At 36.6% G+C, this 14,759-nt stretch overlaps 1 protein-coding gene across 1 annotated transcript in view; it reads right to left on the minus strand.

Moving 5' to 3' along the window:
- The window catches only part of ROBO1 (roundabout guidance receptor 1), a 784,554-nt gene that overhangs the window by 79,172 nt on the left and 690,623 nt on the right, over positions 1-14,759 (minus strand). The window contains exons 25-26 of the mRNA XM_042783645.1: positions 12,826-13,074; positions 5,380-5,786 (exon numbers count right to left, since the gene is read on the minus strand). Coding sequence (XP_042639579.1) covers positions 5,380-5,786; positions 12,826-13,074 — 656 coding nt within the window. The remainder of the gene's footprint in view (positions 1-5,379; positions 5,787-12,825; positions 13,075-14,759) is intronic.

Below are 14,759 nucleotides of genomic sequence, written 5' to 3' on the forward strand. Positions count from 1 at the left end.
GGTTGGGCAATCCTACTTCCGTAGTGATACTGCCTCGGAAACCCAAGGAGGGGTCGCTATGAGTCGGGGCCGACTCGACGGCACATAACAACAACAACACAGTGTTCACAGGCACAGTTGAAAGCTATGGTGGCTTGATCCAGAGATGCTGAATGTATTTCCTAGGGTAAGGGCTCTGGGCACGCTGCCTCCTTAATGGCTTGCTCTAAAACAAACACTGAAAGCTAGCTGTACTTTTCATCTGTTTTCGTAAAAGGGAAACTCCTCTCTGGATTTCTTTTGGTTAGCTGAAACAAGTACTAATGTAGGTCTTTGGTAAATGTAAGTGAGATAAAGCAAACTTTCAAAAACTGAGGGATACCTGTACTTTGATTCTGTTAAAGTTCATGATGCCTATTTACTATAATGAACAATCCAATTATTTTTGGAACTAGCTTAACTGAAATGTTATTTTTAATTGAATGACTGATTACATTTTTGCTTAATATATTTGCATGGAATGTTTGTTGCTTTCTCAAGAGAAACAGAATTCTTAAGATATTCATGTTCTAAGAATGAACAGGACTAACTGCATTCCTTATTTTAATTAAATATATATTTATGCTATCATTCCAAGGCAGAATCCCAATGCTTAATATATTTTTAGGTATTGTCTTTTCAAATAGCTGGCAGTTAATCTAGTTCACATATTAGGACACACCAAAATTTACTTAAACCCCTTCTCTGTCTCAAGATATTTACTTGCTGATTCTGAACACTTCCGGTGATCCTTTCAGAGACTTCTTGTAGATTTATGTGTGTGTGTGTGTTTGTGTGTGTGACACAGATGACAATCCCCAGAATGGAACAGCTCTCTTACCACTTCTTCCTTGTGGTTACCCTTTTCCTGTGTCTGTCTTGTATATTCTGCCTCCCTACCTTTTTCCCTGTGCAAATGCTGCCCTTCTAATCTCCCAAGGTTGACTGGTTCAGCTTGTAACCCTGTCTATTGTTTGGCTGAGAGCTGGGCCAGGAGAATACATTCAATTCTGGCCCAAAGGGTGACTTGGGGCCACAGTCTCAAGGCTTTCACTAGTTCTTATCAGACTAATTAGCCTGATATTTTTTTTACGATTTTTAGTTTTGTTCTACATTTTTCTTCCACTCTATCCAGGATCTCCAATTGTGATCCCTTTCCAAGTGGTTGGCATTGGTAGCCAGGCACCATCTAGTTCTTCTGGTCTCAGGGTCATATAGGATGAGGTTCTCATGGTCCATTAGTCCTTTAGACTAACTGTTTACATGCATCTTTAGTTTTCTTCACTCTTCTTTGCTCTGGACAAGGAGAGGACAATAGTTTTATCTTAAATGGACACTCATAAGCTTCTAACACACAGTTGCTACTCACTAAGGTAGGATCTAGAACATTTTTGTGTACTATGTTGTGCCAATTGAGACTGATGTCCCCTATGGATCCTGAATGTCAAGAGACTTACTCCCTCAAAGTGTTTACTTGTCGCTAAGAAGTTATCCTAACTTTTTTCCCTGTTAGCTTTATATTGCATATGGACATTTTTATAGCACTTAAAAATATGTATGTAGCAATATGGTCTGCCAAACATATATATGGTCATGGATATATTCCCATTCATCATACCATATCTGATCTTTTTAATATAACTTATTTTCATTTTTGTTGTTCTTATTGGGGATATATACAGCAGAATATATATCAATTCAACAACCTCTACATGTATAATTCAGTGACATTGACTACATTCTTTTAATTGTGTAACTATTATGACCTGCCTTTTCTGACTTGTTCTTGCCTTATTAATATAAACTCACTGCCCCCTAAGTTTCCTATCTAATCTTTTGAGTTGCTATTGTCAATTCGATCCCATATAGTTAGAGCTTAAAATAGCATAATGCTCAAGGCAGACATCCTTTACTTGTTAAGCTAAACTGATTTCAATAAGACTTCAGAGGATACTCTTGGTTGGTTTAAGGCTTAAGGATCATCTTAAGACAACAATTTCAGGGGTTTATTTGGCCTTCATGGCTCCAGAAAGTCTAGATTCCATGACAATTTTATATTCTGTTCTGCATTTTCTTCCTTTTTATCCAGATTCTTCTATAGAATCTGATCAAAACATTCAGTAATGTCAGTTGGGTATGATTCAGTCCTTGTTGTCTCAGGGCAAAGGAGGCTTCTTCTTCCTCTGTTGCTTCAGAAAAATAGAGACCAATTGTGCACTGAATGGTCATTTGCAATTTTTTAAGATCCATGGCACTACACAACAAACTAAGAACAGTAGCACTAATCATTTTAAGTCAATTAAATGGGATGTCCTGTGAAACCATGGCCCTAAAACTCCAAACTAAAGAACCAAATCCCAACAGGTATTTGATTGTACATAAGAAGCCTCAGAAGCTACTCCATTTATTTATTTATTTATTTCCATTGTTGTAAAAACACATATTACACAACTTTTGCCAAATCAGCTTTTTCAAGGTATACAAGTTACTGGCAACAATTACATTAATCAGCTGTGAAACGCTACCTACCCTTTATCAATGTGATTTTTCCATCACTGTTATCGGAACTTCAGTACTCCATAAGCAATATTTATTGGTTTTTGGTGGTGGCAGAGGTAGCATTTGGTTAAGTGGTTTTGGAGGGACTCTATTCCTAGGTATTTGTGGTGATTTCATGTCCTAATCAGGTATTGTGTATTTTAGTGCTCTTACAGATTCTCTGGTTGTCTTATACAGACACTGTATAACAATAGGCATATTTAATGCAAAATGGCAATGAAAATTGAGTGGACCTATGCTTGACCTTCATTGTTTTGGCTTCTAGAAATTCCAGAGCCACCAGTGTAGAACTTTACTGTTGGACCACAAGAAACTTCAAACAAGCAAACCTAGACTACATGAGTTTTGGCTATAAACAGGAGAGAAACCACATAACAGTGGTGAAGTCAACACAGTTAAAGAGGCTAACTGAAGCATATTAAGCAGTAGACATTAATGCAGTCAAGTGAGAAGCAATGAGATTATTCATTCATATTAACTACAAAGTCTTATGATAAGTTGTGTCCTTTCCTCCAAAGAACAATTTAATAGGCAGAGGCCAAAGCATGTTTAGTTCATTTTAATTATGAGCCAAATGAAAACCAAGAGTGATACTAAATTACAACACAATAAAATATTAAACCTAACTCTCTTTAGCTATGATGGAAACTATTACAATTAAAGCTACATATCCATGAAAATAGAGAATTAGGGCTGAGAATGAGTCCATAATTCATTCTTTTGTGTAAGGCCATCCACTGATCATAGACCCTGAGGCACAAGATCATTTACAGATGAATTTTCAACTTTATTTCTATGTTGCATTGATTTAATGAACTGAAACACAACGCTAATGCAAAAAGCAGTAGTTTGAGATGCTTAATTTCACTTACTTTTTTTTTACAGAGTAAAAACAAGGAGAAACAAAAGCTATATATAAAGTTAGGTATTATTTATATATTGAGAAAGATATTTAAGTTTGCATAGTTAGTTCATTGTATTTAATAGCTAGCAGGAAAAAAAAAGAAATTGGGTTAAATTTAATAAACTGTAAGCCTGGCTGAAATACACATTCAATAATGTATTATACATTCTGAAGAATAGGTTGAAAGATATTAGATGTTATTTTTTTCCTGCAACACATTTTTTGTAAAGAATATATAAAAATGACTTTATTCATGATATGAGTCAAATTGTCTTTAAATATAGTCTATACTGATAAAAAAAATAACGAATATTCCAATATCTGAAAAAAATGTGAAAAACTACTAATGTGATAGTAAACTAAGAAAAATAATATGACAAAATATCAAATATTGATTTGTTATTATAGCCTTTTCTTTCTCTTAAATGCTTTTCTTTCTTGGTGACCACATTATTTTTCTTGGCTAATAGAAATACATACATATACAACACATACAAAATTATGAGTCAGTATGTGTTTATTTATTCTCTTCTTGTTGTTGTTATGTACCGTCGAGTCAGACCCGACTCATAGTGACCTCTCCTTGGGTTTCCGAGGCATTATCACTGCAGAAGTAGATTGCCCCATCTTCCTTCCGAGGAGTGGCTGGTGGGTTTGAACTGCCAGCCTTCTGGTTAGCAGTCAAGTGCCTTAGGTACTATGCTACCAGAGCTCCCTTATTTATTCTAGAGAAATGGAAAAAATGAAATAAAAGTGACTTTTTTCCTCTATTTTAAGTCACTGTTTTTCTGTCTCTATTTTCTCTATTTTACTCTCCAAACAGGTTGAGAGGAACTGATAACTAAAGTGGGTTAAAACAACAGGATGGTTATACAGCAATTGAAAATGGGTGATTGGCAATGAAAAGGGAAAAATACATAGACAAAAAATAAGAATTTGGATTAATTTTCTCTCCAAATTTTTATATTAAAAATGTCTGCTTTTGGTATTGAACAGTTATGCTTGAAAACATATGCTTACTAAAACATCTTTGCTGTTGTTAGATGCTGTGGAGTCGATTTTGACTCATAGTGACGCCACGTGGCAGAATAGAACTTCCCATGGTATTTTGGGCCCTATGGAAGCAGATGGCCAAGTCTTTGTCCTGAGTTGCTGGGTGTGTTCAAACCTTCAACCTTTCAGGGAGCGGCCAAGCAATTAACCATTGTGTCACCAGGGGTCCTTAAAATATCCTTAGATCTTCCCAGTTAAATATAATACATATTTTAATATGGGAGTACATGAAGAGAATGAGGGTGAGGAGAAGTAGGTAATTTTCTGATGGCTGAGTGTCCCATAGCTAGATAGTTATGTGTTTCTCCTAGAGAATTCTTAATTAATTAAATGAGATTAGAGAACAACCACAATGAATTTTCTTTTGGTAGCTTTCTACTTTATAAAAAAGTATGTGATAGATTCAGTAATATAAACCTCATAATTGACTGTGTGCATACCTGGAGATTTATATCAATTTAGGTGAAAATATGTATATTTTCTATATATGTGGTCTATATTTCCATGCTTCTCTCTATACATACACACACATGCTATCTATACTATATATATTTCATTGCTTTGACTATCTTGCAAATGAGCAACGCTTATCTCCAAGTAGTTTCCTATCATTTACATTACAGGATATATTAGATTAAAATAAAGAAATTAAACCAATTTAGAGAGCCCCGTCAAGAACAAGGAAATCATGAAACTATGTTGTATTCATGGATCTTGGTTTGTTTAAGGATCAAAACCAAAGACAGCAATAATATTGTATTTCACATAGGATATAAGATCACAGGAGATAATCTGTGACTAAAAACAATTTTCTTTACCAGTTGGGTTGACAGTGAAAGACTTACCGGCAGCATCCTGCATTTGACGTCTTGCCACTTTCAAACCAGCATACTCTGCTGCTGCTGCGACTGCCTGGGCAAAATCGGCATCAGTGAAAAAGGAGCCATCAGAAGAACTGACACTGGAGCGTCCACTTGAAATGTTGTCCTCCTCTGATGCTGAGCCCCAGCCATTGATCATGGACCCAGTGACAGAACTCTCTAGGTCCCCAACGCTCGAGGCAGGGGTCTGCTCAAGCCCACGTAATAAAAGCCTTCTGGTTTGCATCTTGGCTACTTCCATGTCAGCTTCATCTTCTTCCTCTTCTGGAGCATCCGTATCCATATCTGAGACAAGAGGTCCTGAAATATAGCCATAGGTGTGTGGTGGAGAAATTGGCCGAGGTGGTGGAGGAGGGCTCACAGGTTGCCGTCTACATGAAGATGAACAGACAGATATGGTCCAGTTCATTATTTAAGACACTAAAGAATAAGTTAATCAAAGGAATTACAAGTAGATTGATTTGATTTTTGGTTCTGTTGAGTTAATGTCTTCAGGAAAAAAAGAAAATCAAAAAGCAAAAAACAATTGTAAATCAGTGTATATCTAAGTTTTATTTTGAGTTGTTAAAAAAGTACCTAAAAATGAGAGGCTTTTCATTCAAATTTAATGGAAATGTACACAGTTCTCTATATCTCTCATGTTTTACCATTTGGATTATACCGATTTGAAAAGAGGAAGTAATCTTTTTTTTTTTTTAAATTACACTTGTATATTCATCTAAAACAGTTTGAATATTATTTCAACCACCTCTCCACAGACATAGAGAACAACAAAGAAAAAACAACTTTTCTATTACCACCAGCCATCACCACCACACACAGCATAAGATGACTAAGAAGGTAAAGAGTGTTTGGAAATTAGTGGAAAACAAGTTACGGACAAAGCAGTGATTCCCACTGGGGAGAATACCAAGAGAATAACTACTAGCCTGAAAAAAATGGAAGACATATTGTATTTTCTACCTGAAAGGCTATTTAGTCAGTGGACTTGCTGAAAAGTCCCCAGTGCTCACTGAGAAAGGTTCAAGAGATGACCTAATTGGGGACTACTACTGCAAACAGTCATGACAACCAAATTCTGTGCTCTTGAGAAGATAGATTTCACATAGTCTGCCAAACTGTGTGGTAGTTTTGGAGTGTAAATGGGATTAGGGTCTAGCACCTTCTTGGGACAACCACCACTTGGGAGGCTAGAGATATGGCATGAATGCCATGGGCTGAGAGTCCACTTGAAGATGCAGCTAAATCTTTCAGGGACTACAAATACCTAGCGATGTTGCCTAGGAATGAGGTCTTCATCAGTATTAGGTTAAATTAGAACCCATCTTTTCCATGACTATTGATACTCATAGAGTAAAATGAGACAGAATAGTCTTTAGGGCTAAACAAGGAGAAGACTGGATCCACATTCAGTTTATCCTTTTTTTGTTTGTTTATTCCTCCTTCCTGCCTTAACTCTTAGGAGAATGCATCTGGAAAGGGAGTTGGGAGGTGTTAAACCCAGAATGTGTCCCCATTACCACTTGCAATCATATATGACAGATGTAATCTGCAGGAATGTCTTCGAGTGCATGACTATATTTTTAAAATTAATAGGACTGAGTATTACATGAAAACTATATAAATATTTTAAAAGAAGAAAAAGTTATATGGGATTTGGCCAAGATCTAACTAAGGGGCCTATTCTAGAGATGGAATGTGAAGTTTCACATAGTATAGTCTTAGGGTGGGGATTGCAATTGTTTAAGGGGAAAAAAAATGGTTTGTGTTCTTTTCCCAATGAATCGAGACACTTCAATTAACTTGTTCTACTAACACAAATGTAAAGCATTAAAAATGATTATAAAAATATTATACTTATTTATTGAACACATACTTTGTAGATAGGTATATTTTACAATGTTAACAACTTGCTAGGTTGTTTTTTATTCTTGTTTGACAGAGGAAGATATTGAAATTCAGAGGAATTAGGGACATTGCTGATGTTTCTACAGCTAGTAAATTTCAAAACCAGAATTCAACTCAAAATTTTCACTCCAAGGTCATGATCTTCCTTCTGTGGAAGCTATTGTTACATACAATGGTTCTTCAATATAATAATTACTTTTCATTTCTGGGTAGTTTTTATGCATTTTTATGTTTCACTAAAAGAACTATGAAGAATGGGCCCAAATCTGAATTTACTGTAGAGAGTAAAATGGATAACTGTGGCAATATGGACTGTATTATACACATAGGAGGAAAACCACTACTTAATTTGGAATGCAATAAAATACTAAATTGAAAGCCAATTTACAGTCTTTGTCAGCATGAATACCCAAAATACCACAAGCAGCTTTATTTTTCTTTTAAATGATAATTGCATTTTTCAAAAATGGTTTATTGAGCACTTAGTAAATGCTAGGCCTATGTGAGCCATTTCACCCTTCTAACATCCCTTTTTGTCAACGAGGTATCTGAAGTTAAGGATAGCTAAGGAATTTATGCCAGGTTACACAGCAGGATTTCTGGCTCCTCTCTTCATTAGAAAGCCAGGCTCTTAGCTTGCCTTTTGAGAAAAAACTTATTTTTTTTAATAAAAAAAAAAAAACATATAAAACTTTTTGGCCGTAAGGGGACTATTTTGACCATCAATAAAGGGATGTAGAATGGACAACTTCACTATGAAAGGATGCCAGCACTGTTGTGTTTGGGAAATTCACATGCTGTAGAATAAAAGCATCTTCATGTTAAACAAGAGCTGGCTTTTAATAGCACCACCCCATGCAAATGTTGAAGAAAGGAAAATTTATTCAAACCATCTGTAAATAAGGCAAGCTCAGAGAATGTGTGATAAACAAGTACAGTTTGAAATATGTAATATATTCTATTTGAAAACAAAACACCATTTCAAGATGCTGCACTTAAATAGGATTTGCTGTGAACGAACCCCGATTCTTTAGATTTTTTTTCCCCTTGAGGGGTTTCAATGTCTTCTGAAATAATGTACACATATATGACTGCAAATCACAACACTCTAGGCTCCTGTAAAAATGATGCCTTCATAAACATGTTCCAGAGAAAAAAGGAACAGTGTCATTAATTTATGAAAGTAGGTGTTTATACAGTTCCACCATATAGCATTTACTAGGCAGAAGACAAAAGGGAGAAAATGTATACCTTTGCGATTTGTTTCTAAAATGAGTGTAGTGTCAAGACTTGTGTAATTAATCATGACACAGTTTGTAAATAGACATGGTATTTAATTTTCCTTTGCCTTACTTTCTCTTCCTTCTAGCTATATCGTATTCAATTTTTATCTATAATAATAATATATCAGTAAATGTACTATAGACATGAAAAATGATTTTTACTTTTCAAGGGATTTTTACTAAATCTCCTGTAGTAAACTCAGTATTGTAAATAAGTTTAATTATATCATTTTCATAGATATTATCTGAAAAAAGAGAAGAGAGATTTCTATTATATTGGACACAAATTTTAAACAAAAATTGAATATCTTAGAATTTCATTAAAATGTCAAAGTTGCAACATCCTTGGCAATACATGTCACAAAAGTTTACCTAATTAAATATTACTATATCATAATGTTTTTTGTCCAGTAATTTTTGTCATTAATGTAGAACACTATTTATATGTGCTGCTAATCAACAATCATAAACATAATAACATGTACTCATTTTTTAAACATATTTTGTGTACTCACTCTAGTGATGACTGTAAGAGTCTGAGACCAAACTGATTACCAGCAACAAGGGCTCAGAGTGCTTTATCCTTTAAAATAGGTATGGATTCAATTTAAAGGAGCTCTGATAGCATAGTGCCTAAGGCATTAGACTGCTAACCAGAAGGCTGGTGATTCAAACCCACCAGCCACTCCTTGGAAGGAAGGTGGGGCAATCTACTTCCATAGTGATACTTTCTCAGAAACCCAAGGAGGGTTCACTATGAGTCGGATCCAACTTGACGGCACATAACAACAACAACAACATAATAAAAGCTAAGTATATATCAGATTGTGATGGGCTATAGCTTACAAAGATACTCATAACAATTTCTGAAATCCAAAACAATCTTGTGGAATGTGACTTTGTTGTTCCCCAATCAAGTGACGGACTTTATTTCTACATTCTGTTGAATCTGGGTGGACTCTGTGACTGCAATGACCAATAGAATGTGGCAGAATTAAGGGTATGCCAGTCTGGGTGTAGGAGTTAACTGGCCTAGTAACTTCCTCTTCCTGCCTTCTTGGAAGCCAGCTGCCATGTAAGGAGTTGTACTACCTTAAGTTACCCTAGAAGTTATGAGAAGCTCAGGCTTTGTGCTAAGTCCTTGGAGGATGAGACTTCATGCCGAAAGAGAGAGAAGGAGCACTGAGGCATCAGACATATGAGTGAAGAAGCAAACTTGGAAATGAATCCTCCAAGTACAATAGCCCAACTGAAGCCACATGAATCAGAGATGAATCACAGAGATAAGTCCTTTCAGAATTCCTAACCCATGATTGTAAGCAAAATAAAGTGGTTGTTTTAGGTGACTAACTTTTAGAATAGTTTGCTAGATAGCAGTAGAAACTGGACTCAGGCACTTTGTTAGAAATTCAGCTAAATACAATAAATGTAGCCTTGCTTGAAGAGGGTCTAGTGGAAGAGAAAAACAATTAAATATGCAATGATAGTGCAGTGTTAATCAATCGGCATGACAGAGGATGTGCTATGGGGACACACAGAATTTGCTCCTATCATAGAGTTAGGGCATCAGGAAAAGAGTCTGTAGGAAGAATTGGCCACTTAATCTTATTCCTAAAGGATGCATAGGAGTTAGATCCAAAAGGTGAGAGGATAAGACATTTACCATCACCTGTCTGTTAGTATGTCATACTGTAGTGACTTGTGTGTTATATGATGCAAGAAGCTCTGAAACCAGTATTTCATATCCAGGAAAGTCAGCCATAGTAGACAGGTTTCAGCAATGCTTCCAGACTAAGACAGACTAAAAAGAAAGGCCTGGCAATCTACTTTTGAAAATAAGCCACGGAAAACACTATGGACCACAATAGAATATTATCAGGTATGTTGTTGTTGTTGTTGTTCTTATGTGCCGTTGAGTAGGACCCGACTCACAGCGACCCCTCCATGGGTTTCCGAGACAGTATTACTATGGAAGTAGATTGCCCAACCTCCCTTCCGAGGAGTGGCTGGTGGATTTGAACCACCAACCTTCTGGTTAGCAGTCAAGTGCCTTAGGCACTATGCTACCAGAGGTCCCATTATCAGATATAGTACTGGAATATAAGCCCCTAAATCAGAAAGGAACAATAGACTCAAGCATGCCAGTGATCATGATGATGGCGTAGGACAGGGCAGTACTTCTTCTGTTGTATAGGATGTTGCCATGAGTCAGAGGTGATTCAACAGCAAGTGGAAATAACAACAAGAATGGCCAAAGATGAGGCAGCATGTACACAGATCTGGAGGTGAGAAAGAACACTGTTCATTCTGGGAACTAGAAGAAACTTAGTGAAGGAAACACAGATAGTTAGGAGAGTGGCATGGGATGAGGATGGGAGGGGCCCAGGGGTCCCATCACAGAAAGCCATGACTGATACATTAAGTAATCTTGCCTTCAGTCTAAGGGAAATGAGAAGCCACTGAAAGATTTTGAGGAATGGAAAGACTTGATCAGAAATGCATTTTAGGAAGATGTATCTGCTTAGTCTGCAGCAGGGAGATTACACTGAGGTAGAGGCTAGGCTAAAGGCAACAAGACCACTTAGGGAACCATTGTTATAATGCAGGTGAGAGGAAATGGCTGTTGGAACCAGCAAAGTGCCTTTATAACTGAAGATATGTGGATTGCTCTGAGTGATACTTATGCCATAAAAATATGCAGGAACAAGTACTTGGATATATGGTCTGAAACTGGAATGAGATCTGTGGAGAAATACCTATCTCTAGTGAATGTTTTATTAAGGGAGTGGCAGAAGGATGAGAAAGTCATTTATTGATGGGGTAGGGCATTAGAATAGGTCAGGGGTTTGGGAAGAGGCTTGATTCAAGGACTTAACTAAAGATAGTAATCACATTATAGGTATTATCAGAAAGGTAGAAACAATTTAAATGTCCAACATTAGGGGATTAAATAAATAAATTACAGTATACATTTGTATATCATGAATGTCTCTATATAAAAATTATTAAAATGAAAAATATATTGTTCATCTGAAAAGAGTAAATTATAAAAAAAAATGATAGCAGGGCTATTAAAACATTGCAAGTTCTGTTTTAACCTAGAATAAGATAAAAATTTAACCATGATAAGCAGAGTTTGTGATTAATTCAAGAACATTTAAGGAAAATCTTCTGAGACATACAATCTGTTTAAAACGGTATTAAGAATACAGACTGTAATATATATATATATATATATATATATATATATATATATATATATATATATATATATATATATGTAAGATAATGTATCAAGGGCAATAAAATAGTACAAAACCATCAACAACAAGAGAAGAGCTAACATGATTGCAAACCAACAAAAACACCAAACTCACTGCTGAGTTTCCAACTATCGAGTCGGATCTGACTCATAGTAACCCCTCCTTGGGTTTCCATAGTGGTATACTATGGAAGTAGATTGCACAACCTTCATTCTGAGAAGTGGCTGGTGGGTTTGAACCTCCAGCCTTCTGGTTAGTAGTTAAATGTTTTAGGCACTATGGCACCACAGCTCCTAACATGATGCAGTAATAGCTTTTATGTGGTAGAAATGTCAAGTGAAGTAGTTGTCATAATAAAAATGTATTGGTTGGTGATGCTCAGTGTATAGATTAGAAAATCTAAAACACATGCACACATAATTCTTCAGTAACGAGACAAAAGTTCTTTAACCTGATTTCTCAATCAAAATACAAAGATGCAAGCTCAACACAAAATGAATATGCCAAATTCATTCTTCCACAATTCTACAGCTGTGAGACAACAAACCATTATGTGGTCTTATTTTAAGAAGATAGAAGAAAATATGTTTCCCAACCAAAGAAGTGACTTTCCCAAGCATATGGAAAACTGAAGTACAAGACAAGGCTATCAATAAAATGTTACAGGATTTAGCCACCCATATACTTATTATATGAGCTCCATGTGTTTTATGAATGGTATTAACAAAAGTACGTGAGTATCCATGCACATTATTTTATGGTTGCAAGTTCCCTGGCATCAATTAATCTAATATGCTGGTCAACAATATTACTTTATATGTTAATGACCTGTGTTTTAATGATACTAGAAGAAAAAGCCCATGTGACATGAAGATTACTTCATGGAATAGCTTTAAATAAATGCCACTTGTGAGTAGAAATTACCTTGTCAGAAAAGAATGCTGGCAACAACATACCTCCTGTCAGGTTGGTGTTGCATGTGGCCAATATCCTCTGGGCAGTCCTGTAACATAGGCTGGAGTTCTTCCTGTGGGGAGGGGGTTAGCGTGGCAGTGGACTGATGACTATAAGACACAGCAGCTGGAGAAGAAGCGGCTCCCCTCACTGGAGGAGTAGGGCCTCGTTCATCTTCCTCTTCTTCTAGTTCATCTTGTTGCAAATACATCCTTGCCGGTGGCACAGGGCATGACATTTCCTGGTCATAACTAAAACAAATTATAAGATCGTGTAGGCTTAATTCAAGTTAATTAAAAAAAAAAAAAAAAAAAAACTATTTGTGCAGTAAATGGAAGGTGAGCTTAGAATTGCTGTTCAAAGTTGAATGCTGTTCTGGGCCATGTTAAGGAGGTATCATTTAAAAAAAGAAAAAAAAAAAGGTATTGTCACAAAGCTTTGTGAATTACTATACATAATAAGGAGCTCTGGTAGCATAGTGCCTAAGGCACAGCAGGCTGGCAGTTCAAACCCACTAGCCACTCCTTGGAAGGAAAGTTGGGTAATCTACTTTCGTAGTGATACCGCTATGTGGTGTCACTATGAGTTGGGACTGACTCAACGGCACATAACAACAACAACATACATAATATTTTCTTGGAGATATTATGACTCACATAAGTCTATTACAAACTCTAAGAAGACTGCAGGTTTTACTCTGAAGATGGTGGAATAGGCAGACAAACTCCACAGGCCTTCTTCAATAAAGAAAAAGGGAACCAATTAACACATAAACAGAAGAAATCCTGGAACTCTGAGCTTTGAAAGAAAGGATACAGAAGTGGACTAAACTCCAACTAGTAGAAAAATCCAGCCACTCCTCGGAAGGAAGGTTGGGCAATCCTACTTCCGTAGTGATACTGCCTCGGAAACCCAAGGAGGGGTCGCTATGAGTCGGGGCCGACTTGACGGCAAATAACAACAACAACAGTAGAAAAATCTGCATGAAAACACCAAAAAAGGAGACATATGGAGCTGTGGTCTGTCAGCAATTCTGACTGCACAGACAGCTTGGATATTGCCAAGTGGTGTTGGGACCTAAGAACCTAAAAATCAGCCCGGCTAGCCAGGGGCTGCACGGAGGACTGCACTGGTGGCTGGTGAATAAAAGGGGAAGCAGCAAAGATGAAGAGAATGGTTGAGCTGCGGAATTCTAGCTGTCCAGAAGGCACAGCCATTTTGAATGTTTACAAGCGGTTTGTCCATTTTAGATATTTAAAGCGACAGTGTTCCCTCAGATTCCAGGGACCCAAGAATAGGCTCCACTTGTCAGGAACTGGAAGGACATTCTGGACATGAATGACTGGAAAGGTGTGATATTCCCCTTGTTACTCTTACACCCCACACTTTCTCAGTGTGTGAGAGGTGAGGCCATCTCTCACTCCCACCCAACTTCTGGGGCGGCAGAAATTCCATCCTCGTCTGTGTGCGCCGATGGAGCCTGGGTGCCCTGCCCAGATTTTTTTTCCTTCCCTTTTTTTTTTTTTTTTTCCAGTCTGTTTACTTTGTCTGTTTAAAAATTATTAGTATTCCTTTTTATTTTTTTTGTCCTTTTTATTATAATTCTTTATTCTTCTCTTCCCAGGTTCTAGTTTTCAGCTTTTTTTCTCTTCCCTATTCCTAGTTCCCATTTTTTTTTTCTTTCTTGTGTTTCTCCCCACTCCTTGCTTTTATTTTTGCATTTTTCCCATTATTTCTTTTTTTTTTTTAGATTCATAACTTTTTTAGGTTTATTACTTTCAACTGGGAGTTTAAAGAAAATTGTTTACATATAAAATTGTCTATCTTTCAGGACTTTTAGCACAATGATACATGTAGAGGTCTTGTTGTTGTTGTTATGTGCCGTCGAGTCGGCCCCGACTCATAGCGACCCCTCCTTGGGTTTCCGAGGCAGTAT

Source organism: Orycteropus afer, unplaced genomic scaffold (genome assembly GCF_000298275.1).
Source record: "Orycteropus afer afer isolate SDZICR_OR568_19922 unplaced genomic scaffold, OryAfe1.0 scaffold00022, whole genome shotgun sequence".
Classification (NCBI taxonomy): Eukaryota; Metazoa; Chordata; class Mammalia; order Tubulidentata; family Orycteropodidae; genus Orycteropus; species Orycteropus afer.